The 27,615-nt window shown below is 54.4% G+C and overlaps 1 protein-coding gene across 3 annotated transcripts in view; it reads right to left on the minus strand.

Moving 5' to 3' along the window:
• Positions 1–409: 409 nt before the first annotated feature.
• GRK5 (G protein-coupled receptor kinase 5) overlaps positions 410–27,615 on the minus strand; it is a 226,675-nt gene continuing 199,469 nt past the window's right edge. The window contains exons 6-16 of one of the 3 annotated variants that reach the window (XM_043475306.1): positions 27,119–27,211; positions 20,821–20,884; positions 19,766–19,906; positions 18,694–18,884; positions 16,177–16,214; positions 14,227–14,316; positions 12,192–12,400; positions 7,837–7,974; positions 6,951–7,088; positions 6,111–6,242; positions 410–4,900 (exon numbers count right to left, since the gene is read on the minus strand). In XM_043475306.1, the coding sequence (XP_043331241.1) occupies positions 4,802–4,900; positions 6,111–6,242; positions 6,951–7,088; positions 7,837–7,974; positions 12,192–12,400; positions 14,227–14,316; positions 16,177–16,214; positions 18,694–18,884; positions 19,766–19,906; positions 20,821–20,884; positions 27,119–27,211 (1,333 nt within the window). In that variant the 3' untranslated portion in view covers positions 410–4,801. Of the gene's footprint in view, positions 4,901–6,110; positions 6,243–6,950; positions 7,089–7,836; positions 7,975–12,191; positions 12,401–14,226; positions 14,317–16,176; positions 16,215–18,693; positions 18,885–19,765; positions 19,907–20,820; positions 20,885–27,118; positions 27,216–27,615 lie in introns of all 3 variants that reach the window. The other 2 variants (XM_043475308.1, XM_043475307.1) reach the window with 2 other exon arrangements.

Here is a 27,615-nt window from a genome sequence, read left to right on the forward strand (position 1 = left end):
GGCCAGAAGAGGCCCTGTCTGCAGAGTCCATCTCTGAGTTATGGCCTCCGTCAGGTATTAATAAAACCTGCCGGGGGAGGTGCCCTATCCGACATTGGGGTGCAGGCACTGACTCGGGCCCGCTCGCCCCATCCTGCCTGGTATCATGTGGCAGGAACACTCTGGAGCCATCTGCTGGGTTTGGGATCACAAGTCTAACATCCTAGAAAGGGCTCCTTAAGCCCTGCCCCCTGGAGGGGGCCAGCTGTGGTCAGGTGGGATGGTCAGCCTAGGGCCAGCCTTGGGGTGGGGGGCTGAACCGTCCACCTGATGAGTTTAACTCAGAGAACGAAGCGGCAGGTCCTGGCATCTTGGGGGCAGCTGGCTTTGGCAGAAGGAACAGAACAGCTCAGAAGGAAAGAATGCACCGTATTTTCATTAAGGAATTTATTTCTCTTAAAAAAACAAAACAAAACAACAGTGGTTTGATCTAAATACAGCAGCACTGTGACATATTCGAGGAAACATACAAAGATTCAGAGCAACAGGAGAACAAAAGCCGGTATCTTCAGGAACAACCTCCAAAGTGGAACTATTTTTATTCATCATTGTTAAAATTTCCCTGAAAAAAAAAAACAAAAGAAAACCTTTGGATACTAGAAGGATTATTATTTTCACACTACCAACAGCCGCGAAGCTCTTCTAATTGAGAACACTTGCTTCTGATCTATTACAAAAATGACTTAGTGATGGACTGGGGCAAGACGTCTAGATTCTTCTTTTGGGGTGTGTCTTTCCCTCCGAAGGAGAGCTAGCGTTTCAAAAGTTTTAGCCACTGTCCACAGCGCAAACCTTTAAAGTTAGACCTGATGAGCACTCACTCCTGCTGGAGCTTGAAAAGCTAGGCTGGTTGGTTGTAGGTACAGAAGGGGCCTCGGGGGATGAAGTGTCACCGTCGCGGTCTGTTGTGATCAGAAAGACGTGCGCTCTCTGCCATTCGTGACTCGCAGCCCTGCGCTTGGAGATGCACAAAGATTTCACATGCTTTCCGTACAAAGGCTGAAAGGTTAGGAGGTCCTACTTCAGAGCGTGGAGCTAGAGAACAGGGGACAACCAGAGGGGTTGCCCCCAGGTACATAAGCGCACAGCAAACTGAGAGGAGAGCCCAGTGTTACCCCGACTGGCATTCCCTCTTCATTTCTGGGGACTGTTGATGATCGACAAGGCCGCTGTTCCCCTTGGCCGAGGCCTAGGGTGCCAAGTTCAGGGTGCTGCGGGGCTGAGGTCTGGGTCAGCAGATTGCGTGAGAAAGTTGGTGGGAAATCTTTGAGGGAAGGGGGAGGACAGGGTGTGGAACGATGAGGAGCTTCCATGGTGAGCTGGTCACCTTGGAATAGCATGGACACCCCCTGCCTCTCGGAGGGCAGGCCCTCAACATCATCCGGGCTTGCTAGGTTCAAGGGCAAGCAGCTGCATCCCACTTGTGCCTTCAATGCCAAGGCCACATTCCCACACATGATCTCAGAACTCGCTGCCATTTGCCCCCACGGGCTGCCTGAGAAACGTGCGCATACCAGGCCCCACCGCTAGCTTCTGGGGAGCATGGCCTCCGAGACCGAGGCTCCCCTTTGCTAAGAGCAGTGCATGTCAGGACAGAAGCCCTCCTGGGCTGCTCAAGACAGAGCAACACTTGGCTACTGTGCCAGCCAGCTGCCCTTGCAAGAAGCCTCATGGTTTTCAAAGTGATGCTCAGGCCTAGAAGATCAGAGGACGAATTGTTGTGGGAGGTGGTGCCATCCTCCAGGAAGGTGGGGTTGGGTCTTTGTGATCTTAAGAGCGATATTATGGGAGAACCCCCCGCCAGGGGGCTTGAGAAACACTCCTGGGTCATGGTGATCATGGTAGAGAGACCACCCCCATCCCACAGGGTACAGTGGCTTGTCTCCTGAAAAGTGGAAGCAGAGACGCTTCTGTGTGACCTTGCATCTCACATCAAAGGCACAAAGTAAGCGAAGGTCTGGTGAGAAGAACGTCACGACTTGGAGGAAGAAAGGCTCTTCCGTGAAGAGCTCCAATGCAGTAAAAAGATTTAAATCCACTTGCTGTCCAAATATGACTCATCCTGGACAGGTGGATGGTAGGAAGTTTTCTTCTTAATTAAAAACAATCTTTTAAAAACCGCAGCTATAGAAGCTTGGGGCGGGGGTGGGGTGCAAGGTCGGGGCACCCAGGGGCAGGACCTGTGGGGACCCCGAGGGGAGGGGCTGACTTTCAGGCACTGTTCTAAATGAAGATGCCCCTTCTCTGTACAGAGCAATGGGCCTAAAGGAAGAGCAGGATTGCAAAGGCCAGCAAGTTTGACTCTGTGTCCTCTGGGCGCTTGGGGGCAGATAGTGACTGTGAAGGAAGACGCCTGTGATTCTAAGAGCCATGAAAAGCTCTGTGCTCTAAGCATCTCTGTTCTCACAACGTAGAAACCCACGGATTCATGTTTTCTTTCTTGCTCCTTGAGGATGCTTAATGCAAACCGACAGTACATTGGCTTTGAGGTGCAGAGACTGACTTCTGCACACCAGTCCGTTTGGAAAAGCTTGAGTCACTGTGAATGCGGCAAAATGAATGAAACTTCCGGACAGGAGGGTGGTGGAGTGGGCTGGTGACTATCCCAGCGGGATGACTGTCCCTCTTTTCATTAAGAAAGGAAGGTCAGTCAGAGCTCGAGGATCTTAAAATACTGGTCAAAGAGCTCCACTTCCTCAGCAAAAAATCAGTATGGCTGTTTGTATTCATCTTGTACTCAGCCCAGGAAAGGGAAGGGAAGCAGCCTTGGTTGGAGACATGAGCCGGTCTTGAAGAAAATAATAATGTGTATTAAAGGGATCTGAGGGAAGCCCAACTGTTTCCTGGCTCCTCTTTGCTTGTAAAATGGCCTCAAAATGGTCAGTTGCAAAGGTCAGGCGCCTGTCTAGCGCCCAGACCTAATGGCAAGGTTTGGGGAAGGAGCATGGGACCTACACACAAGGCGGACACACTGGCTTCTCTCTCTTCCTGAAACCTCAGGCTCCAAAGCTGCCCGGTCACCTAGAGAAGTAAGTTTGGGAGAATCAGAAGCCCCACGGGTGGCCTGAGGCCGTGGTTCTCACACTCTGGGGTGCAGTAGAATGACCTGGCAAGCTTTTTGAAGAAGCGGGTTCCTGGACCTACCCCCTGAGAACCCCGTTCTGCGAGTTTGGGGTGGAGCCCGGAATCTGTATTTTGATGGGAGACTTCGCTGCAGGAAGTACAGGGCCCACACCGGGATAAACCCGGGTAGCTGCCTGGTAGCTGAGACCGGGTCTGACTGAGGCCAACCGCGCAGGCAGGAGAGAGTGGGAGGTTGACCTCTCATCCAATCTGGGAGGGGAAGCAAAGGAGCATTTGCTCCTTGTCATCTTGTGAAGGCAGCAGGGGAAGGCAACCTGGGGCTGGATGGCCAGGATCAAAGGACCTTTTAGAGGCCCTGGGCTGGCAAAGCCACCAAGTCCTCCTGGGGCTGCTTGTGCCTGGAGATTTGAGACACCCAGTTAATACATGCCTCTGCCCTCCCTCACCCAGAAGGGACGGTGGGTCCTGAGCTTCTTTGGTGGCCCATTTGCTTGGAGAACCAACCACATCCATCCATCCATCCATGTCACCTGGGCCAATGAATTTATGGGGGCCCTCGAAGCTCTCAAGACCCTCTGATCCCGTATATACTCAAGGGATGTGCCTGGAGGCCCTGGGCAAGCCACTCTCCCCTCTACAAACCCAAGACCTCTGCCCCTGATGCTTCCATGGGCCGGAAGGGCTTGGGACTCTTGGGGTTCCATGACTACTTATCCTTGCTATGTGTCTCTTTAAAAATAGAATAATCCCCAAATGCAAGACTCTTGAAAACATACTGGCTCCAGAAGTCAGAACCTGCTCAGAAAGAAAGAGGCCTAGACATCATTGTGCTGAAGACTCTCAGCTCCAAGCACTGGCTGCCTTCCAGAAGGAAGAGGAGGCCGAGGCCGAGGCAATGGTGGCATCGTGCGCCCCCAAAGGGAAAGTGCACGTCTTGATGGAGCAGAGCTCAGGTGATTCCATGCACCCAACGGAAGATATTCTGGCTGGGGGTGATGTCCCAGTGTTATTTAATTCAGATGGCTACAAGCCAACAGAATGAGGGTGCCAATGGGAGGAAAAGCTTATAGAGATGGATACAACCAATCCTTTAAAGGTGAAGTGTGGATCATTTTCTACATTTAATAAAAACATTTTCTCATTTGAGGCTCTGGAAGTCTTGAGTCACATTTTTTCATTGTTGTTGTAAATCCCCCCCCTCCCACCAACCCCCCTCTAAAATGTCTTAAAACACATGGCTTAACAGTGGCTGCACAGAAAATATACACCCTCAAAGTCTGACTTTCTTTTAAATACAAATATACAAAATGTAAACTGAGACAATAGAGAAATTTACAAAACTTTTCTTTAAAAATAATAAAGACAAAATTCAGTTCTAGTTATTAGGATGCTATTAAAATACGTGCAAGTTGTTGTATCCGACTGGATTTCTATTGCAATGTTCGCCAGAGACATGTCCAATCCATCTCGGCTCGAGGGCCGCCTCCGAACACAGACCTGAGTGGAAATCTCTTTGGGGAACTGGGAGGCTCCCGGTCTCAGGGGTGGGCGGCCTCCTTCCCCGGCTCCTGGAGGGCTTCCCCACCCACCCGCCGGGGTGGGAGCTCCTCCGGTCACAAGTCCGCTTCTAAGAAGGGTCCAGGCTGGTCCCACCGTGGACTTCAGGCCAGAGCTGCAACTAGCTGCTTCCGGTGGAGTTTGAACTCACGTGGTTGGAATTGATGTGGTGGTTAAAACTGGTCTTGGAATTGGGTGAACTCTTGGAATTGTTCTGATGCTGGGAGGGTGGGTGAGCAGAGAGGAGAGAAGGCGAGAGAGCAAGTCAGTCACTGCAGAGTCAGGCCCTGGGGCCCTTGCCTCATGGGGGCCTCGGAACCTGAGCCAGAGAAGTGCTTGGGTGACCAGCCCTCCCTCTTGCTTTCTGCTGCTTCTGTTTCCCCCCCGCAGGCCGAGGTTCACAGAGCACCCTGCGGGTGGAGGGCTTCTCCTGGTGCCTGGGAGAAGCTATGGAATTCACAGAAGCCCAAGGCAGGGAGGAGGCGGTCCCTCTGTATTAATATGTCCATGGTTAGACCTGCTGGCCTGGAGTTAGGCTGCCGGCTCAAACCCTAAATGTGCCACTTCTTAGCTGAGTGACCTTCAGCAAGTGTCTGACTCCCTTGGTTGCCTGGCCTTTGTAAGGTGGGGTAGGAGCCACGTGTGCCCGGGGCTGTTGGAGAAAGGAAACTAGGCTGTGTATACAAAGGGCTCTCTGGGCTGCCCGGCTCCAGAACCATGAGCTGCTCATCCTCAGTCCCCCGGCAGTCTCTCAGCACCCCATCCCAGGAGAAGAGAGATCCGGGTGTCTGCTGCCCCAGTTGGTGGTGTTTTAGGCTTGTGCTGAGGCCACTGTTCTCCACCTCACTAAGTCCTCTTCCCACCCGGGGCAGCGAGCATCTCCATCCTGCATTTTCTGGTGGGCAAACAGAGGCTGGGAGAGGGTCAGTGAGCCGCCGCCCAACCGAGAAGGGGTCAGGGCTAGATTTGAACTCAAGACCGTGAGCTTCCATAGCAAACACCTGTCCCAGAATCCGGGGCTGTCCTGGGGTGCTTGTCCATGTCAGAGATGGGGGTCCTGGGGACACATTTGACCAACACAAGGGAGTGGATGCTACTGCCATCTACTGGCTGGAGGCCAAGGGTGCTGCTAAACCCCTGAAGGCATCGGACAGGCCAACAACAAAGAATAAACCCAACTCATCAACAGTGCTGAGGCTGAGGAACCCTGACAGAGGGTCAACTTTGGGTGTGCCCCTCCGCTCTGGGGACCCCATCAACCAGTGGGTTTCAAGGCACTTCGCACAGGCTGCCTGTCCTTCCAGGCTGCAGCTGCAACCTCCCCGTCTCCCCAGCCCGCAAGTAGGTCTCAGTCCTATGGAAGGGTCAGGCCTGGGGTTCCCGGAGCTGAGACCAGGGCATCCAGGTTGGGCTGGGGGCGAGGGTCTCACCTGACGCTTGAAGAGCCTCTGGAGCAGCCCTTTCTTTGGCGGTTCCGGAGGGTGGCTTCGGTTCAGGTCCGCTGAGAGGGTACCGTGGGGTCCGAACACGTTCAGCTCCTTAAAGCACTCTGTCTCTATCATCTGGGGAAGCGGTCAAAACACAGGCGGGGCGAGGGGCTGTCCAGGTCATCCCGGGGAGACAGGCAGCCCAGCAGCCTGGCTGCGGGCGGCATGGTCCCGAGCCTGGTCCTGCCAGGCCCTCCACTCGCCTGGGCTGAGACCCCGACAGCCTCCCGCCTGCCCACTGCCTCTCCCGGACCGCCTGGCGAGCCGCCCTCACTCAGAAGACAGAAGCAGGGCACAGAGGGTGGGATGGAGGTGCTCATCTTCCAGCCGCCCTCAGCTCCTTCTCCACCCGTGTTCTGGACCGCCCCGCTCCAGGGCTGCAGGCTGACTGCCCCATCATTTCTATCTCACGCGAACCAGCTCGGACTGGGCTCCATCCCCCAGTGTGCAGTGGGATAACGGGAGCACTTTGTTGGCTCACCCGCCACTAAGATCCCCAAAGGAGGGATGCGATTTTGCCTGCTGCTGCATCTTCAGTCCTCAGATAACTGCCCCAACTCCATCATCCCCCTCGGGCCTCCAGCTGCTGCCCCGTTTCCCAGCCACGCTTCTCCAGAGTCATCCGGGCAGGCCTCCTCTCCCTGCTCCACCAGCTCCTGACCTGGCACCACACCATGCCCCAGTCTGCCCACCAGGACGCCCCCCCTCCTCGCCGACCCTTTCTGCCCTCAGAGCAGCCCCGCCCCCGCTTTGGGGTGAAGCCGAGGACCCCACCGTGCTCACCTCGCTTTGCCACGGGATGGGCACGGAGCCCGTGGAGAACTTGGAGTAGAAGTCGTCGTCCGTGTGGTCCAGGTTGACGCCCTTCACGGTGGAGAACTGCTCGATGTCCAACACGTCCTTGCAGTACACGGCCCGGGGCTGGGGAGGGAGGGATTTGAATGGGGGGGGCAGGGGTGGTCTCCCAGGGCCTCCCCCCCTCCCTGGGAACCTGGCTGCCCTGGCTCAGAGGGACCAAGGGGCCCCCAGTTGGGATGATGAGAACTCAAGCCCCTTCCTGCCATCACTGACCCACAGGCTATGATGGGGGATGTCCCAGGAGGACCGCTCTGGCCCTTCCCACATCAGAGGCCAGTCGGGGGGTGGTGGGTCACCATGCAGGCTTGTCTTCCACACACAGACCTGGCCTGGGGTCCCAACTGTGGTGCTTAGGCACTTTGGGAAAGTCATATTAACCCCTGGAGGCCTCAGTTTCCTCGCCTGCAAAATGGGGACAATCGAGGCACTGGGCCATGAGGCTGCCGTCAGTGCTGCTATGGACCTGATGCTGTAACCCTGGTGATCTCTTTCATCTCACTTGTCCACCAAACATGCTCTGGGGCTGCAGTTCAGGGACTCAGAGAGACAAACCTGGGCCCTGCCCTCTGGGAGTTCAAGGTTGGTGGGGGAGGGCTCCCAGAGGTTCTGGGAGCCTGGGAATCTGGAAATGAAAACTTCATTGAGGTGATGAAGACCCCCCCAGACCAGGCAATGCTCTGCTACTGGCAGACTGGAGCCACCCCCTGGCCACAGGGCTCAGCCCCTGGTCCAGGGCCCCGCACAGATGTTTAGCAAAGTCGAAGGTCGTAAACCAGTGCACGGGCTCAATCCAGGCTGGGGAGCTACTCACATCTGGAATAAAGGGGGGATCCAACATCCCGGCCTCTAAGCGCTTGAAATTCATGTTCCTGAAGAAGGAGTGTCTCTTGACCTCCGTGGCCCCTTCCTCCTGGCAGCCCAGCCTCTGCTTCGCATCTTTGGTGAGCAGCTGCGACAGGAGAGCCCCATGAGGACTTGCCTGGCGGGGGGTGGGAGGGGCCTTTCCTCCTGCCCAGAGGCCCAAGGGGCAGAGGGGCTTTGGAGAGCCTGTGATCACCTCCCTTTCACACAAGAATCCCCGAGCCATCCCCCGCCAAGACATCCCTTCTTTCCCATCCACCAGGCCTGGGCCACCCCAGGTTCCCATCAGACACTGCTCTACCCTGATTCAGAGGATCTCCTGAACTGCAGGGTACTTTGTGGTCCCAGGATCCCAGCGTGCTCAGATGCCTGGAACCGTCAGGAGAGCAGGAGTCCTGTCTGATTCTGCCCACAACTGCATGGCCTGTGCCTGGTGCGTACCTGGCACCCACTAATGTGTGCGGAACTGGCATCCCCTCTTCTGCTCCAGCTAAGCTACAAAGGGCAAAGACTGGTCTGTGGGCTCTCCCATTCTTTCACTCGATTCCTAGGTACATGGCAGACTTGTACATTAGGTGCCGAGAGACGGGATGCTGAGGGTCTGGCCTCAGCAAAGTCATGTTAAGAGGACCCATCAGGGCAAGGCAGATACGACACCACGGTGGTGGAGGAAATGAGAACTGGCTGCTAGCTGAGGGATCAGGAGGTGGTCTGGGGAGGGGGCGTCTGAGACAGGCTTTCAAAGGGGGCAGAAGGCACTGGAGGGACCTGTGACAGTGTAAGCAGGGCGAGCTTGGAGAACACTCATCTTTGAGTCTGAGGGAAGGACGGGGGTGAGAGAGATGGGTCAGAGTCAAGAGGACCAGCTGGGGAGGAGTGATGGAGGGTCCTGAAGGCCAGGTCTGGAGGTGGGATTTTAACACAGACGTAGTGGGGAGCCAAGGATGGAAGAAGGTCCTCATCACAAACAAAAGGCAGGATGGAAGGTTAATAGGAGAGGAAGGGGCTGCAGGGACAGACACAGGACCAGACGGGAGGAACATGTGAATGAAAGATGGGGAGCGGGGAGGAGGAAGGGGCAGGGAGGGGGAGGGGCGGGGGAGGGGGCGGAGGAGGAGGAAGGGGCGGGGAGGGGCGGGCCACAGCTGAAGATGAGGCGGGGGGCCCCCCCACATGACTGCAGGGTCAGCTCCCTCCCCTGCCCCAGGGTCCCTGCCTGCTCTCCTGCCCGCCACACTGAGCACTCCCCCGAGGACACAGCTGGAATCTAAGTGTCTGCTTCAAGACTGAAATCAAAGTGGGCGGCCAGCACCTTGGAGGGAGTCCAGCCCTTTCTTTTACCAGCGTCCTGGTGCCCTCTGCACATGCTCATTCTTAGAGGCAGGGGGCCTCCTGGGGTCCACAGTCTGGAGGGGAGACTTGCTGGGACTGCTCCCCTCAAAACTAAGGAGTGAAAGCTGACAGTGGGGCAAGCCTTGAAGGGACGGAGCCAAGAGCTAGCTGCTCACAATGTCGCCCGACTCGGTCTACCGACCCCGCCCCCCCCCCCCCCACAGCGGGCTTGGCCCCGTGGACTGGTGGCTCAAGGCTACTCCTGCTCTTCTTCTGGGCTCTGCTTGTCTCCGAGAAATCTCTGGGCTGCAGGCCCCAGAAGCTGCAGGGGCTGGCCAGGCAGATGACACAGTGAGGGTAGAAGCTGAGGGCTGGGCTGCGTGGGCCATGCCAGGCTGTCCCTCAGCTCCTGCCAGGCCGGAATGTTGGCAGGTGTCCGGGGCTTCTGCTTTTTGCAAAAGAGGCCAGAAAATCCAGGTTTTTATGTGATTTTGCCCCATTTAAAAATCTTGGCAATTAACCCACTATTCACTTTTTTCTAAAACACTGTTCAGCTAAAATAAACACCCACCTATGTGCTGCCTGTTTGCAGCCTGGGCATCAGGTCAAGAGTTTACAAATATTATATCAGGTATAAACCAGGAGAAGCAAGAGAGAGAGAGGTGTGAGCTGAGGGGGATGGGGCAGGCAGAGAGGGCTTCCTGGAGGAGGATGACTAGAGATGGGCTGGAAGGATGGGTGAGACTGAGAGGGATACAGGGCCATGGGGAAGGACCAGTGCTAGGACTCAGCAGGGGCCTAATAAAGGTGGGGGCTGAGGTCTGGGCTTAGGGACTGGACCCAGGAGACAGGACAATGAGAGGCATGCACTCCTGGACCACAGGGGCAGGGGAGGTGGTCTTGTGACTGCCCAGGTGGAATGGGGGCTGCGGACTGACTTTATTGCTGTTTGTAGAAAAGTCTTCCTCAGTAGGCAGGGCTGGAGCGGCCCAGGACCTCTGTGGTCTCCTTACGATCAGGCCCTGCTATGTCCTGGGCCTGGTGTCCCTTGGTGGTGACAGGGCGAGCCTGGCTGCCAGACCAGATGGGTTGAGGTTAAGGGCATGGAAGAAGTCCTAGATCAGAATTCCAAGACCTCAGGGTCATTTGCAAGGAGGCAGAGCAAGACCAGAGGCCACCAGAGGTTCTTCTAGCTGAGAAAGACGAGGGGACCTTGCTTTTGACATTTGCACCTGTGAGCCCAGGTTCGCCTGGAGACCCAGGCTCAGCTGCCGCCTTCCCTGTAGTGGCCACCAGGGGGCAGCAGAGGAACGGCAGTGCCCCAGAGCCGATGACCGTGGGCAGGGGGCTCTCTGTGCCTCTCTGTCCTCCCAGCGGGTCCCCTGTTGCTCTTAGGGTCTCTCAAGAACTGCTTCTCTGAATTCCTGACCTATTTGATGATGCGCTGACCTTCTGTCCCCCACTCAGTTAGGTCCCCGTGGATAGGTACCTGGTTGCAACATCAACCAAGTGTTGTTGGCTCCCCTTTTGACCCCCCCAGTTTTCAACCATCCCTGTAGGGTACCCCACACTTCCATGTACCTGCCTTTTGCTGCCTTGCTCCTCTTGCCCCTCTATCCCAGCTCCGGCTGCCGTGACTACCTGTTTCCTTGGAGGCCGCCCAGCTGCAGGCTGGCCCAGGCATGTGGTCCGGGCATGTGTTTGCTTGTGTACACGCCATGCCTCCCTCACGGTCTCTCACACACGCAAATGACAGATCTATGGTTCCTCTTTGGAAGTGGTCAGATGGCAGCTCTGGACCAAATCCTTCTCCCTGTGCCTCTGTGACGTCAGGCTGAGGCTGGTGAGAGGAAGTGGTCAGGCAGCGGGTGGCCGGCTCCAGGAGGGCGGCCTTCTGGGGGCGGGAACTAGGCCACATGGCTCCGGGGCCCCTAGCAGTGTAGCCTCGGGTTTTCTAGAAGCAGAAACTTCGCTACTTGTCATCAGTTTCCCAGGCTTGCCTTTCCCTGGACTCCGGCCTGGTTGTTGACGTTCACATTTCAGACCCCGAGGGTCAGATCCCTGTCTTGCTGTTCTAGTTGCAGAGCAGAGGAAGGGACCTGGGGGCTCCCAGGTGCCAAGCATTGGGCGCTCAGGCCCTTCCTGGCCCCGCATGGCTGGCATTACAGGGCATCTGCCAGCACAGCAGTACTGAAGCCAGAGGGAAGAGGGCCCTGGGGGGCACAGGTGGGACTTGGGAGCCAGAGAGCCTGGCAGGGAAGGAAGCGGGCCCACCGGAACTGAGGAGAAGGGCCTCGGTCCAGGGCCGGACTCTCTCCAGCTTCACTTTGAGGTCCTGCCACCCCCCTTCCTCTATTCAGCTTCCAGGCCCCCAGTCTGGCCCCTGCCCACCAGCCTGGCTAAAGGCCACACCCCGAGTGAGCTCTGTCTGGGGCCGGGTCAAATTCTCTATCCACGGACGCTGTCACTCAGGACCTCAGCAGGTGTGACCAACATTCCATGTAGTGGGTGGAAAACTTGATTAAATGATGTCCGAAGGCCAAGACTATCACCACTCACCGCCTGCAGCCCCTGGCCCCAGAGCAGCACCAGGGATCCAGAGCTGGACGGAACAGGAAGCCCAAGGTCAAGGGTAGGGGCTGTCCTGATGCCTTTGTATCTTGGAGACCAGCTGGGAGCATCCTCTTTCTCCCCCATGCTGACTTCCCCTCAGAGCTGGACATAAGGGTGTCTCCCCTTGCTCACCGTAGCCCCCCTCCCTTGTCACGGAGCCTCCCTGCCCCACCCCAGGCTCCCTCCTGGAAGTGTCTGACAACCACCCCAGCTCACAGACCCGGTGGCTTCATCGTCCACACCCTAGCATGCCCTGCCCCTGCTCCCATCTGCCTGTTGGCTGTTCTTGGCTAGGGGCCGGGAGGGGAGCCGGCATTGCACACTGGGCCTGGGGCGATGTCTGGCTCACCAGGAGCTCACCATTTTGCAGATGGACTTGGCCTCCTCGGAGAACTTGTGCGAGTACACCTCCTCCGTCTCCAACACCCGGCGGTCCACCTCCTCCCTCTTCACCTTCTCCTTGCGGCCGCGGAAGGGCGACTGGCCCTCGATCATCTCGTAGATGAGGCAGCCCAGACCCCAGTAGTCAGGGCTCAGGCCGTACCTCTGGTTGTTCAGGACCTCTGGAGCTGGGGGCAGAGCAGGAGACCCAGGGGAGGTGAGAGACAGCTGGTGGTGGGTCAGAGCCAGGCACGTGGGGCCAGGACTGGGATGCTAATGGGGCCTCAGGACGTCCTGCAACCAGGAGTGATGGTACTGCTCACAGGAGGCCTGGGGCTCCATAGCTGGGATCCCTTCCCACTGCTGACTCCTGCCCACCAACTGCTAGAAATACCTCCTCTTCCAGGGAGCCTGCCTTGGTTGCTCTTCTCTGCACTCCCAAAGGACTCTGACTGTGGCTTCAGACGCCTGACCATGGTGGATGAAAACAACCCGTTCCCTTGACATCTCCCCCACTAGACTGTGAGCCCCCTCATTCCCTGCTGTTCCTGGTAACAGGTACAATGCCTCGCATACAGTAGGTGTTGCACACATATTCGTTTCAATGAATGAAAGTGTGTCTACCCAAAGTAAAGATGATTTTAAATGTATCTGGAATTCCAGCAACGTCTCACTATGACTTCCCTAACACTTTGATTAAATGGATTATAGATTCACCGGAGAAGTGCAAGAGAAGATAGGCAGGCCACATACATCCAGGAAGGCAAATGTATCCACATGGGTGCAGACACTGTGCACGAGAAGATGACACAGATGCCCAAGCAGGCACACACAGCGTACACAGATGGATTTATCTATCCATCACTCACCCATCCATCCACCCATCATGCATCCATCCACCCATCATGCATCCATCCATCCATCCACCCATCATCCATCCATCCACCCATCATCCATCCATCCACCCATCATCCATCCATCCACCCATCATCCATCACTCACCCATCCATCCATCACCCATCCATCCATCTATCATCTATCCATCCATCCATCACCCATCCATCCATCATCTTTCCATCACTCACCCATCCACCCATCATCCATCCATCCATCATCTATCCCTCCACCCATCATCCATCCACCCATCACCCATCCATCCATCCATCACCCATCCATCCCATCCATCCATCATCTATCCATCCATTCATCATCTATTCATCCATTTATTAACCCAGTCATCCATCATCCATCCATTATCTATCACCTATCGATCATCTATGCATCCACCCATCCGTATGCATTCACATAGGTATATATACCTCCTACATACACATAGACACATACCCCATGGGTCCCCCAATACCATGAAATCTGATAAGGACCCTCTGACACCAGAGTCCAGAACCCTGAGCGTGTGCTGCTGGCATGAGCCCAGAGGAGGACAACAGTGTCCCTGTCCCTTGGAGCTTTCTTGAGTCCCCTGCCTCCTGGGGTGAGCAGGTGGATGTGTGTGAGGTATACAGGAAGATGCCTGAGGAATATCCCTATTTGGAAGGCAGACCCCAGGGGACCAGTGTAGCTCCAGGGCAACCGTCTCTGAGAAGGCTCAGGGGACACGGGGCAGGAGCCAAGGCTGGTCCCTGCTTACAACGGGGCTTTGTGACACAGTAGGTGGCGTGCTCCTTTCCTTTCTGGGCCCTTCCTAATGACCTCCCCTCCTTGAGGTCACTCTGAAAGGCTGTCTGTCAATTCACCGGACCCCTACTTCACCCACACCCCAGGCAACTGTGTGTGTCAGCTCTGAAACTGCCCTGGGAGGGCTTTGGCTTTGAGACACAGGTGGGGCTGGGGGTGGGGGCTGCAGAACTCAGTGTAGTCAAGACACCTTGGGGCCCCAACACGTCCCCGACCCTGGCTACAACTTCCCGCCTCCCACGTGACTACTTCGGCAAATTACACAAACAGGCCAGTGGCTCCAAGGGCCCAGCCCGGGGAGGAGCTATCCCATACTCACCCATGTAGCCAACGGTGCCCACCCGGCCGCGGATCAGGTCTCCCTCGGGGATCTTCACGGCCAGGCCCAGGTCCGAGATCCTGATGTGGCCTGATGGGGGACAGCAGGGTCAGTAGGTCCCTGGGATGGCCCTGTGGACATCTGGTCCACCCTGGGCAGGACCCTAGACTTGCCACGGGGCCCTCGCTTTTCATTTGTCCCAAGAAGAGTGGTACCCAGTTGGCCATGCAGGGTGACTGTGGACCATCGCGAGAGTCAGGTGTCAGAGGTCAGGAGTAAATTATTACTTTTAGGGAGAAAAACATAAAGATGCAATAGGACCCCTGCATTCGGCTGGAAGATGGCGGACCAGCCTCATAAAATGCCCTAAGGGGCTTCTTGGGAGGCTAACATCACAAAGTTTAAGATGCCTTGGCCCAATTCTGGGATTGCTTCATGGGAAAATGTGAGATTCTCCTGACATTTTGCAACAATTTGCTTAACAGGAAAAATCACAAAGCAACTTGGGAAGCAACTCCCTGTTCTGCCTTGTTGGTCTTTGGGGTTGCTTGTTTTGTTTCCCTTTGGAGAACCTGCTGCCCAGACCAGCAGAGACTGGGAGGTGGCATTGGAGCTCCCAGGCCAGAACTGACCCCCAGAAGCCAGAGACGACCCCGTGCTGAGAGTGTGCCTTGGCACTGTCTCTTCCAGCAGCCCACTTGGAAGGGTCATGGCCTCATCTGACCCTGCAGGAAGGAGCACTGACGCCCCTCCCCAGACTGGACTTCAACGAGGCCCAAAGCAGGGAGCCCCCCAAGAGGCTGGAGCTGAGTGAAGCCCGCTGGCTCGGTGGCCCCCCGATGAAGGCAGGAATGGTGCTAGGGGAGAGAGCATGCAGATTCAAGACGTCGGATGATAGATTGGTGGTAGGCATGGTTCTGAGTTCCCTGGGGGCTCTGGGCGCATACACAGAGGGGCAGTGGGCCCTGAGCCCTCTGCCCGACAGCATCCCACTCAAACCTCTTCTCCAGGTCTTCTCCCTCCCCTTCCTTCCCCTTGGCCTGGGACTTGCTGGCAGGGAGACCTACTTTCAGGTCTCCACTCCCCACTGATTTTTGTGGGTGGCCTTGGTGAGTAGGCTTCTCTGAGCCTCAATCTTATCATCTGTAAAATGGGCACACGGTCAACTGGCCCTGCTCCCTCTGTAAAGATGGGACAATTTAGTTAGATAGAAGATGCGACAACACTTTCCCAGGTGTGAGTCTAAATAATCGTGAGGGGCTCCTGTGGTGGCTTTGTTATCCATGTGTGTGTGCACAAACACACCTGAAAATAACAATGATGACAGACAAGTAATAACACCTAACATGTCATGGCTGGCTTCCCTGGTGGCTCAGATGGTAAAGAGGCCAGCTGCAATGCAGGAGTTCAATCCCTGGGTCAGGAAGATCCCTTGGAGGAGGAAATGGCAGCCCACTCCAGTAGTCTTGCCTGGAGAATCCCACGGACAGAGGAGGTTGGTGGGCTACAGTCCATGGGGTCGCATAGAGTCGACAGGACTGAGCGACTAAGCCCGCACACACAGTTGATAAAACAACTTATCAAGGTATCTCGTCAGAACCTCAGCACCACCCTCCACCATCTGAAGCAGGCAGGGCAAGGCCCACTGTTTCCATTTCACAGACTAGAAAGATGAGGTGAGGGAAGCTGTGTGAGAACTAAATGTTTGCCCAGAGTCTCTGGAACCCTCGACTCCTCACTCAGTGCTGGCTCCCTTTCTCTCCCTGTCCTCCACCGGCCGCTGAGCCACATCCTTCTTCACCAAGTAGGATCTGTGTCCACACCCTCTGCCCTCCTGAGGACCCAGGGTCAGCATCTCTGAGTCTCTGTTGGAAGCCTCCCGCTCAATTTGGCTTGTGACGCTCAGCTACAGAGCTGGGAACGGATCCCCGGGGCCGCTGCCTGACTTACCGTAATCGTCTAACAGGATATTTTCGGGTTTCAAATCTCTGAAAGGGAAAGATCACCAGCATGTGAGTGTGAGTGTTCTGGGTGGCAAGGTCACATCAGCATCTGTTGTGGACCCCCTTGAGCTACTCAGGCCTGAGTGGTCCCTCCCCAGCTCTGGGCTCAGGAGGTCTGGTCTCTCTCTGGGTCAAGACCATCTTGGGCTCACTTCTCTCCCCCTGGTATTAATTTAAAACAAATGCTGCTGTTTGCCATAGGTATCCTCTAGACTCTGGAGAGTGACTGAAAAGGTTAGGCAAAGGCTAGTCCGTGCACTAAGGGTCCCCGGGGCTGGGAGGTGACAGACCACTCCCGGGATGGGAAGACCTCGAGGTCTCCGGATGCCCTGAAGGCAAGAGCCAGGCCTGGTAATGAAGGGAGAGCAGTTACTGAGGACAAAACCCCCACTGGAGAATTGGGTCAGAGAATTGTAAGGGACAGAATGGTAACCTCCAGGACAAAGACCCCCTTTGGGATGGGGCCCCCGGGAGCCTGGCACTTTCCCCAGCTCCAGCTGAGCCACAGCCTAGGAGAAAGCACAGTCATCAGGCACAGCTGTAGACGCAACCACCTCCTCCAGTCCCCAAGGTCTCTCTTCTCTTTACAAGACATGGTCATGCTCATGAGAAAGAGAACCTTTCCACTGTAACGGGGAGAGGCAGCAGAAGTGTCTGATTTTATTAATAAAAGCTCTTCTCCGTGAATTAAAGAATAACCAAAGGACACCCTAGTGTGCAACTTGGGTAAGCCATTGCACAGATGCCACACATGGCATCTGGATTGAAGATTTGGTTCTCAACCAACTGGCTTTGTTCATTAAACTGAGGGCAGCTGTCCTCATGGGGAGAGGTTCATGTGCCCACATCCAGTGATGCAAGCTCACAAAGTGATAATTGGGGTCTGTATGTGGTTACTTATTACAACATACTTCTGTTGCCATTGTTATTAATTTCCATGCTTTTGGTGTGCTAACCACTCCAAATAAGGGCAGGAGACCTCATTTCAATTAATCGGCCACCACCGACCACCAGGTTGGAAAGACAGCTGGCTAATGGGCACAGAACCCACACCCACAGAGAGGCTATGGCCAGTGGTCGGGCCAGGGAGGCACCGTGGTTCTCTTCCTTCCTAGTATTAATAGAAAGGCTAGAACTTGGAGGGATGCCTTTTTCTTTTTCTTTTTTTTTTTTTTAAGAGAAAAACAATCAAGAGGAGGATTCTTTTTTCAACCCTCAGGGAAAATTTTGTGACTCTCTTCTCACTTGAATGAAAACAGAACAAAAGCATAAATTGGGAGATGTGGGGGGCGGGGGGAGGGCATGTTATCAAGACCATTCCTCCTTATTTTCAAAGCCTTGGGCTCCCAAGATATTCTTAGCCAACAGCCCTGTGACAAAAGTCTTCAAACTGGGGTGTGTGTGCCCAGTGGGGGTGGGGGATGAAAGAGTCACCCATGCGCTGGGACTTCAAGAATATGCATTCCTAGATCTTTAGCATCATAATGCCTTGTCCTGGCATCTTATAGGATCTCCCCTCCCACCTGTCCTTTCTCAATAGCTCTTCTCCCAACTGACAGAAGAAAAGCAGGTTCCTCCCTACTCCTGCATATTGCTATGGTGCCCAGCTCCACAGGGTGAAACCTCCAGGGTCCCAATTAGAAGTGGGACCTACTAATCATAAGGGAAATTCAACAGAAGAAATTATTTTAACACTTAGAGCCTTATGGTCAGTGAGAATTTTTAAAAAATCTTATTTACATCCATATATTTCACAGTGGAATGCTGATCATTGACTTTTATGCAAAAAATATATTACAGTAAAATAATAGTCTCTGGCGGCCAAAGGAAGTAGAGAAGGATAGACAATTCCTCACCATCAAAGAGTTTTCATGCATTTTTTCTAGATGCATGATGGTGGACGTCAATTTGCTACAGCAATTAGATTCCACTGGATACCTTTAGATAGTGATGTCACGAGTTCAATTTAAAAATATTAGCCACTATTTTAACATCAATGGGCTATTTTAGGTGTCTACTTAGAACATATGAGGGCACAGAGATTTTTAAGATTCTTGTAGGAGGGCTGCGAGAAGAGTCTGAAGGCCACTGCTCACAGAAGCTGGACACCTGGTCCTGGGATGGGAGAGACCGGGGTTCATTCTGATGCCTGCTTCAGTGGGCATTCTGATGCCTACAGAAGTCCTGCAGGGGTTGGTTCTGGATCAGACCACCAGGCTCCATTGAGCTTCCTGGGCGCTGGGTGGGAAGGACCAGCGGCCCAACCTCATCAACTTTCAAGGAACACCTGGCTCCCCCAAGTGATCCCCCTCCCTTTCTCGGTTCCAGGGTGGGAGTCTGTCTGACTCAAGGGCAATGACCCGGCCTCAACTCGAGGGCAAGGATGAGCAACCAATTCAGAGCATGGAAGGGTTGGCCTCACTCGCTCAGGCTCAGATGGGGGGACCCGGGGTTGCCCGTTCACCTGTAGACAATGTTCTCATGGTGGAGGTCTTCCAGGCCGCACAGGATCTCTGCCGCGTAGAAAAGGGCGCGCTCCTCCTCGAAGCCGGGGTTCCCCATGTTGTAGATGTGGAACTTCAGGTCCCCGCCGTTCATGATGGTCAGGACCAAACACAGTGCATCCTTGGTCTCGTAGGCGTAGGCCAGGTTGACCTGGGAGCACAAGACAGCCATGCGGTGGGGTTCCAGGGACCCCCACATCTGCTCCTCTTCCCCAGGGGTCCTTGAAGCTGGGTGGGAGGACTAGGGTGGGGAGCTGCAGCCGCTTCACACCACCCACTGCACCCCATCGCTGACTCTCCATCCAATTTGGAGGTTCCAGGCAAGAAAGCAGAGTCAGAAGGGGCAGCTGGCACCTTTCATGGGTCCTGACAGGACGGGGTCTGTTGCTTTCATGTCACAAAATCATGTGCGTGCATCAGGTGGTTAGAACTTCTGTCCTCTTTGGGCGTCCCCTTACAAAACCCGCCAGCTCTGGGGAATGCAGGCAGCCTGGGTGGATGGCGCCGCGTGCCATCAGGCACAACTGGTGGGGGTGTAACTGGGGGAAATGCACACGCTCTCTGACAGAGTGATTCCTCCGCCAGGAATTCATCTCCCAGACATCCCCACAGAAATACGCCAAAGGGATGCTGAAGGACGGATGGACCCGGGGCAGCCTTGTCTGTTGTGGTGCCTTCAAAACCAGAAGCGATTTCTCCCTGTGGCTGCACAGGTCACCCGGAGGAGGGGCGCTCTGCTTCACTTCCGGTCACGGGGGCGGGGGTGGGGGGGTGGGGGTGGGGAGGGGCCTCTGCTTCACTCCCGGCCACCTGGGGGTGGCGCTCTGCTTCACTTCCGGTCACGGGGGGGGGTTCTGCTTCACTTTCGGTCACCTGGGGGGGGGCTCTGCTTCACTTCTGGTCACCTGGAGGGGGCTCTGGTTCACTTCCGGTCACCTGGTGGGGCTCTGCTTCACTTCCGGTCACCTGGGGGGGCTCTGCTTCACTTCCGGTCACCTGGAGGGGGGGCTGTCCCTAGGCCCTGACACTCACCACAAACCGACTGTTGACCTTCTCCAGAATCTGCTTCTCATTCAGGGCCATGGACTCCCCTTTCCTCTTTTTGATCCTCTTCTTCTCCAAGCGTTTGCAGGCGTACATTTTACCCGTGGCCCGAACCTGGCAGGCACAGACCTGAGGGGGCAGAGAGAAGACAAGGGCACACAGCAGGTGAGTTCTGAGGCTCCCTCCAGGCCAGGATGGGGTGTCTCCACGGCTGGGAACCACGGCGGCCAAAGCCAGCTGTGCCCTGGCCTGTGGCTATCCCAGCCTCAGGACTCAGCAAGGCCTGGCCAAGATCTGGGTCTGGTGCCATCTCAGGTGAACCCAAGCCCTTGGAGGCGGAGAAGCAGCAATTTATACCAGTTTAGGTGGTGGCCAAGGCCGAAAGAACTGTTCCTCTCTCGGGGGACAACTAGATTTTCTCTGTCCCATGCTTCTAACCAGATGCAGCCGCTAATAACTGGGGACTCTGAAGCACCAGCTGCTGGTAGGAGAGGCTTATTTCGGGAGGCGGGGAAGTCATGGGAGACCCCTGGGAACTCTGACTGTATAATTTAGAGGAATGAGACCCAGGGCATTTGGATCTGGTCCTAGTTCTGCCCCTATTCAGCTGTGTGACCTTGCCTGGGTTACCTAACCATTCTGAACGTCAGTTTTCCTCATCTCTAAAACAGGAATGACAAGGTTGGGGAAGATCAGGTTAAGTACAATGGTGCATATTAACAGCATGGCCGGGCCATACTTAGGCCCCTCATGTCCTCACTTCACCCTCCAAACACAATCAAGGACACACATTTCCCTCTGTAGACTTGAACCCTGCCTGAGGCTGGCTCCAAGAGCATCTTCATCCAGACACCCTCCTTCCCGTCCTCAGACACCGGTGACCTTCCCAAGGCCCCAGCCTCACCCGCCTTCTCCACCAGGGGGCGCGTGACCCAGCCATTTGCTCAGAAGCCCTGCTTCGGACACTTTTCAGGCCAATCCGGAAGGGACAGAAAAAGGTGTCAAGAGTGAAACTTTTCATGAATATGTTGATGTTCACTCACCTCCCCAAAGCCCCCTTTTCCTAGTACTCGGTACTGCCTGAAAGTGTTTTTGGTTACCGGTTGCCTGGAAGAAAAGCAAAAATCCAGCATGGGTCTCACAGCATTAAGATGCAGAATTAAGAAGAAAAAGACAAGGGCAGCATTGAGAGGAGCTGAGCGGGGCAAGGCACACACCTCCAAACCCCGCCCTGGGGACCCTCAGGAACCACCGCTGCAGACGCGACCCCCGAGCACTGGCTCGGGGCTGGGCGCCCTCGGCCCTGGACTGGAAGCAAAGAGCAGGAGGCTTGAAAAATGTGAGCAGAGGCTGCCTCACTGCACTTTCCCTGTGGTTCCCCTCTCTCTCCCAAATGCAAATCCTGCGGCTGCACTCAGAAGGAAGCTGTGTCCTCGGTGCAGGGAGAAGAGAGAGGGCCAGGAGTCAGGCTCGGTGTCCCACGGAGGCCAGGAAGGAAACCGCAGCCCTCCGTCCACACCTGCCTGGCGGAACAGCTTGCGCCTCCTGTCCCCAGGCGCCCGAGCTGTTCCTTCCTGCAGACGTGCCCTGGGAAGACGGGCCTCCTGGGAACAGAGAGACCGCTGGTCCCCACGTCCAGGCTGGTTACTCTCTCAACCAAGGACCGAGGGCATTGAACTCCCCTGAACCCCAGGACAGGAGGAGATCCTTTCTGCCAAAAGGTGTGTGTTTGTGTGCATGCTCTGTTGCTTCAGTCATGTTCAACTCTTTGCGGCCCTACGGATGGCACCCTGGACAGGCTTCCCTGTCCATGGGCTTTCCCAGGCAAGAACACTGCAATGGGTTGTCATTCCCTTCTCCAGGGGAACTTCTCGACCCTGAGATTGAACCTGCAACTCTTACGTCTCCTTCTTTGGCAGGTGGGTTCTTTACCACTAGCGCCACTGATATTTATGACTAATCACCTTATGTCTCTCAATTCCCCATTTTAATTAGCCAAAGCCATTTATAATGTCTAATGAGACAAACCTCCGATCTCGTGGGGCAAAGGTGGGGCTCATGGAGTAAATAAAGAAAGAAATAGCCACTTAGTTGCAGCAAAGGCCTCCACCTTGTAGATAGAGTGTGTTTTCTCATTGCTGGCCTGTTTGGCTGAGAAGAGTCAGGTTTTCCCCCCCTCTTTTTTTGGCTTTAATGAGGTATAATTGACAAAGAGTGTATAACTTGATGTTTTGATATATGTATACATTGTGAAATGATCATCCAGTCAAACTAATTAATATCCTATCACCTCCCCAAATTAGCATCCCCCCACCCCTGCTCCCTTCTTTCCTTCCTTTCTTCCAAGGACACTTAAGATCCACCCTCTTAGCAAATTTTCAGTAAATGATAAGTACCGTTAACTCTTGTCCCCATGTTGTTTGTGAGATCCTTAGAACTGACTCATCTTGCATAACTTCAACCTTGTACCCTGGGCCAACATCTCCCATTTCTCCCATCCCCTCCCTGCCCCTGGCGACCACCACTCTACTCTCTGCTTCTATGAGTCTATTTAGATTCCACATATAACTAAGATCACATAGTACTTGTTTTTCTGTGTCTGGTTTATTTCACTTAGCATAATGTCCTCCAGGTCCGTCCATGTTGTCATAAATGGCAGAACTTCCTTCTTCTTTTTTTTTTTTTTAAGGCTGAGTAATACTTCATTGTATATTTTACTCTCATGGTCATTGCAGCATTATTCACAATAGCCAAGATATGCAAACAACTGAAAAAGCCATCAATTGATTAATGGGTAAGAAGAAGCAACAGCTTTTACAATATTAAAATTGGCTCTTGACTCTCGAGGGCTATCTTTGAGCATCCCCAAACCCACCCCAAGGATCTTCACCAGGGTAGGGATTGGCATGAGATTGGAGTGGGCCAAAGAACTGGATCATCTCGAGAAAGACCAGTGAATCTCTGGTCACCCAGTGGCTCTTGAATGAATCTCCCATGGAAACTCTTCTCGCTGCTGGGTCCTGAAGAGGATTTGGGTTTCAGTGGAAATCATAGCTTCGGCACCACGCTATTCTCTTAGGCGTTATTCTTCTGGACGCTTCCTGGCCTGTCTGGAATTCATGTGTGTGATTCACTGCCTCTTCCCTGGTATTTCTTTAGGAAGCAGGGTCCAGGCTGCCCCTGTGCCGGACTCCCCCTTGCTCTGCATCTTGTACACGCGCGGCCTGGCCTAGAGCAAACCTGCCATGCGCCTGCATCCAACATGCGGCCCTGGGAAGCGTTTCCTCCAGCTGCCCTCGAAACCACATGAAGGCGTCCGGGCCTAACAGTTTACGATACATGGAGAACAAACAGTCGGTCGACATTACCGCAGAGCTCCTCTGCTGGGGGAAATGAGTGTAATACAATTTCCGAGGAATTTCTTGGTTAACCTTGGGAGGGAAAAAAATCCCTTTAATATTTCAACAGTACAGCACCAACAGGCCATGATCTTGTTAGCAAGAAAAAAGGCAGGGGGGGAAGCGGGGATGCTGTCAGTCATTTAGGGCATTTCTAGGCCAGGGTCCTGCTTTGCTGGCTTCAACAGCTTAATGGCCTCAAAAGGGCATAATTCTTTTGAGGTCGACGCACCGATTTTAAAAGTCCATTTCTCTATTTCATGTGTTTGGTCCTGACAAGTAAAGTGAAAGCCAGGGGCCGCAGCTAAAGGCTTCCTTTGGAACAGGATTTTGGGTAAACTCAGGGTGAAGGACTTGAGCCAGGGACCTGGGCTTCAGATTCCAGCCTTGCCAGGCCATTGCTGTGTGACCCAGGGCTAACCCATCAACCTCTCTGAGCCTTGGATCTTCAGTAAAATGGAGATGTTGAAAACATACATATATATGTTTTATATATATATAGGGCTTCTCTGGTGGCTCAGAGGTTAAAGCATCTGCCTGCAATGTGGGAGACTTGGGTTCGATCCCTGGGTCGGGAAGATCCCCTGGAGAAGGAAATGGCAACCCACTCCAGTATTCTTGCCTGGAGAATCCCGTGGATGGAGGAGCCTGGTGGGCTACAGACCATGGGGTCGCAAAGAGTCAGACACGACCGAGGGTGTCATCACGCTCAACCTCTCTGAGCCTTGCATCTTCAGTAAAATGGAGATGTTGGAAAGATATATATATATATATATATATCCAAAGGTTCTCTGTAAGCCTCTGAGTGTCAGATGTCATCATTAGCACTCTAGGGATAAAGGACGTGGCCCCTTCTGAGGGTCTCTATGGTAACAATCCCCATTGCTCGAAGCAGCTTGTTCATGGACACAGGTAATCCTGAGAATCTGCAGTCATCTGGCAGATGGGCATGCTTAGGCTTTGAGAGGTGAAATGAGATGCCCACGGTCTCGGCTGGTAAGCAGTGCAGTTGGAACTGGGGTCCAGACAGTCTGCTTTGGAGACCAGGTTCAGTGTCCTGACCTCATGCCACCACCCCGGGAAGGCGGGCACAGATCGGGGTTGTGTAATGCAGCCCAGGGCTCCAGACTGTGGGGCAAAGTGGGGCAAAATGAGTATCTCCCCACCAGACAGCGCTCCACAAGGGTCAGCTGCTCCCTCCAAGACATTAGACAGGTGTGGTGACGGCTGAGCCAAAGGGCTCGGTGATGATGCATGACAACGATGACATTCAGCCGTTAACCTCCCAAGGCGGCCGGCTTTGTTGAGCTGTGCTCTCGTCGCATCCTCACCACGCCCCCGAGGCAGGCACTGCTATTATCCCCACATCACAGGTGAGGAAGCCGAGGGGTGGAGAGGGGAGCAGCCCTCCCCTGGCCCCCCAGGAGGAGGCTGAGCTGGGACTCAGATCAGGCTGTGGGCTCCTGATGGCCCACGCGTGGCTCCCGGAGCCATGGCGTGCACGGGCAAGGTGGCCAGAGGCGGGCCACGTGTCAACAGAGAAACCCGTCCGCTGCTCCATTGGTCAGGGTGGAGACAAACGTCCCCCAGGTTGTAGGGCGGGGTGTATCCTCAGATCTCCCTGAAGAGGGCAGGGAGGGCAGCGAGTGCAGCTCTTCGGGGGTCCGTGTCCCCCAGGTTCGCGTCCTAGGCGTCTGCAGGGGACTCAGCACGGATCCAAAACACGTGCAGGAGCAGGAGGGCTCCTGGCTTTCTGCCCACAGTGTATATGTACATGTAGCAGCGAGTGCCAGGCCCTGCGGGCATGGGAACCCTGGTGGAGGGAGGGGGAGCTCCCATCCTCGCCTACCAGCTCACCCCCAATGGCTTTATTTTTTATTTATTTGCTTCCCTGGTGGCTCAGATGGTAGAGAATTTGCCTGCAATGCAGGAGACCTGGGTTCGATCCGTGGGTGGGGAAGACCCCCTGGAGAAAGGAATGGTAGCCTGCTCCAGTATTCTTGCCTGGAGAATCCCACAGACGGAGCGGCCTGGCAGGCTACGGTCATGGGGTCTCAAAGAGCCAGACACGACTGAGCAAACTAATAGCTGATTTACAACGTTGTGTTTATTTATTTAATTGTTTTTTTATTTTTGGCCACACCCAGTGGCATGTGGGATCTGAGTTCTCTGACCAGGTTTCAAACCCACATCCCCTGCATTGGAAGGCAGAGTCTTAACCACTGGACCACCAGGGAAGTCCCCACAGTATGTCTTTAATGCAAACATTGCCCTGACCTGCAAATCCTGGGATGCTGTAGTGGGCAGAGCACCACTCGGGGATGCTGGGCCGGGGTGCCCCCTTGGCTGCACTAAGCCCTCTTGGGTGACCCAGCAAGCCACATACTCACGGCCTCTCCTTTCTCATCAGTCACACAGAGGCCACTTCTGCCTGACCGAGTCACTGCTGTCTGTGCAGGAGCACTTTGAAGAGAATCAGTTCAGTTCAGTCGCTCAGTCGTGTCCGACTCTTTGCAACCCCATGGACTGTGGCACGCCAGGCTCTCCTTGTCCATCACCAACTCCCAGAGTTTGCTCAAACTCATGTCCATCGAGTTGGTGATGCTATCCAACCGTCTCATCCTCTGTTGTCCCCTTCTCCTCCCGCCGTCAATCTTTCCCAGCATCAGGGTCTTTTCCAATGAGTTAGTTCTTTGCATCAGGTGGCCAAAGTATTGGACTTTCAGCTTCAGCATCAGTCCTTCCAATGAATAATCAGGACTGATTTCCTTTAGGATGGACTGGTTGGATCTCCTTGCTGTTCAAGGGACTCTCAAGAGTCTTCTCCAACACCACAGTTCAAAAGCATAAGGTGGCAAATAAAAGACATGAAAAGATCCTCGGTCTCACCCACGATTAGAGATGAAAAGGTAAACAAGAGGGAAACCTGGCTCTCACAGCCCAAGAACAGCGTGGCTGAAGCTGAGGCCAAGCAGCCACCCAGGGCACTGTGGGACTAGGAAGTGGGCAGCAGTTGGGGAGGGAGATCGAGCCGCCCCTCACAGCTGAAAACCCTGCCCCTGGAGTTCCTCTGCTAGGAATATTCATGATGTATCTCTGAAAGTACATACAGATGTATGACAGGGACTTCCCTTGTGGTCTGGTGGCTAAGACTTCACGCTCCCAATGCAGGGGCCCAGGTTTGATCCCTGGTCAGGGAACTAGGTCCCATAAGCTGCAACTGAAGATCCTGAGGGCCACATCTAAGATCCAGCACAGCCAAATTAATAAATATTTTAAAAAGGATTTATGTACAAAGTTATTCACTATTTAGGGAAGGTTGCACATAAAAGGAGAGCAATCTCCAATGTCTATCAGTAGGCAGGGGTGGGGGGTTACATGAGAAATGTGCACATCTATGTAAGAATATGCACGTGCATGCTAAGTCACCTCTGACTCTGTGTGACCTCATGGACTGTAGCCCCAGGCTCCTGAGTCCATGGGATTCTCCAGGCTAGAACACTGGAGTGGGTTGCCACGTCCTCCTCCAGGGGATCTTCCCGACCCAGGGATCGAACTTGAGTCTCTTATGTCTTCTGCATTGGCGGGCGGGTTCTTTACCACCAGCGCCACCTGGGAAGCCCCCGTGTAAGAATATGGCAGGCCTTTATGTTGGCAGAGAAAGACTTCCCAAAGGCAGTGAACCAAAAAAATAAGCACAGAATGCTGAGTATATGTGTGAATGAGTTTGTGTGTGTTGTGTGCAAAATAATAAGCATACAGCATTTCTAGAATACTCAAGAAATTAACAGGAAAAGAATGCTTCATTTCATTTGAGCCATGGACCCATGGGAGGTAACTGATTTCTATATAACTTGTCACGGGAAAAACTCATATCCCCACCTGCCGACACACACACTTGTACACACTTGTGCATGGGGTGTGCCACCCCGGAAGCACTCACCTTTCCAACCACTTCCACTGGAGAAAGCGATCAAAATACATGCTGTCCAGGTACTCGTGGAAGGGTTCTCCCCTCAGGTAGTCGTGGACAGACCTAGCTCGGAGGGGACAAATGGATGAACACTTCACCATCCTGACTCTGCAGCAGGTGGGCAGGGGCATAGTAGCTGGTCACTGCCCGGCCTCCTGCACATCCAGGCTTTGGAAATGCAGACACACAGAGGTCTCCAACAGACGCAGCGGGAGGGGAGCCAGGCCCTGGTCATTCTACAAAGCTTGTCTGAGACGGACTGACTGACCCGCAGATGTGTAGTCAGTACTTGCCCTGGGCACTGCTTGGGTTCCGGGACATGGCAGTGAGGAGCCGTGGCATGGTGAGGGGGACAGACCACGAATAAATAAATGACCCCAGGGGCATGTTATCATGAGTTAGCAGGAAGTGAGGCCCCTGAGGGGTCCGGGAGATCTCTCTGAAGGAGCGACAGGAGCTGAGATGAG

The sequence above is a fragment of the Cervus canadensis genome, chromosome 8, assembly GCF_019320065.1.
Source record: "Cervus canadensis isolate Bull #8, Minnesota chromosome 8, ASM1932006v1, whole genome shotgun sequence".
Lineage (NCBI taxonomy): Eukaryota > Metazoa > Chordata > Mammalia > Artiodactyla > Cervidae > Cervus > Cervus canadensis.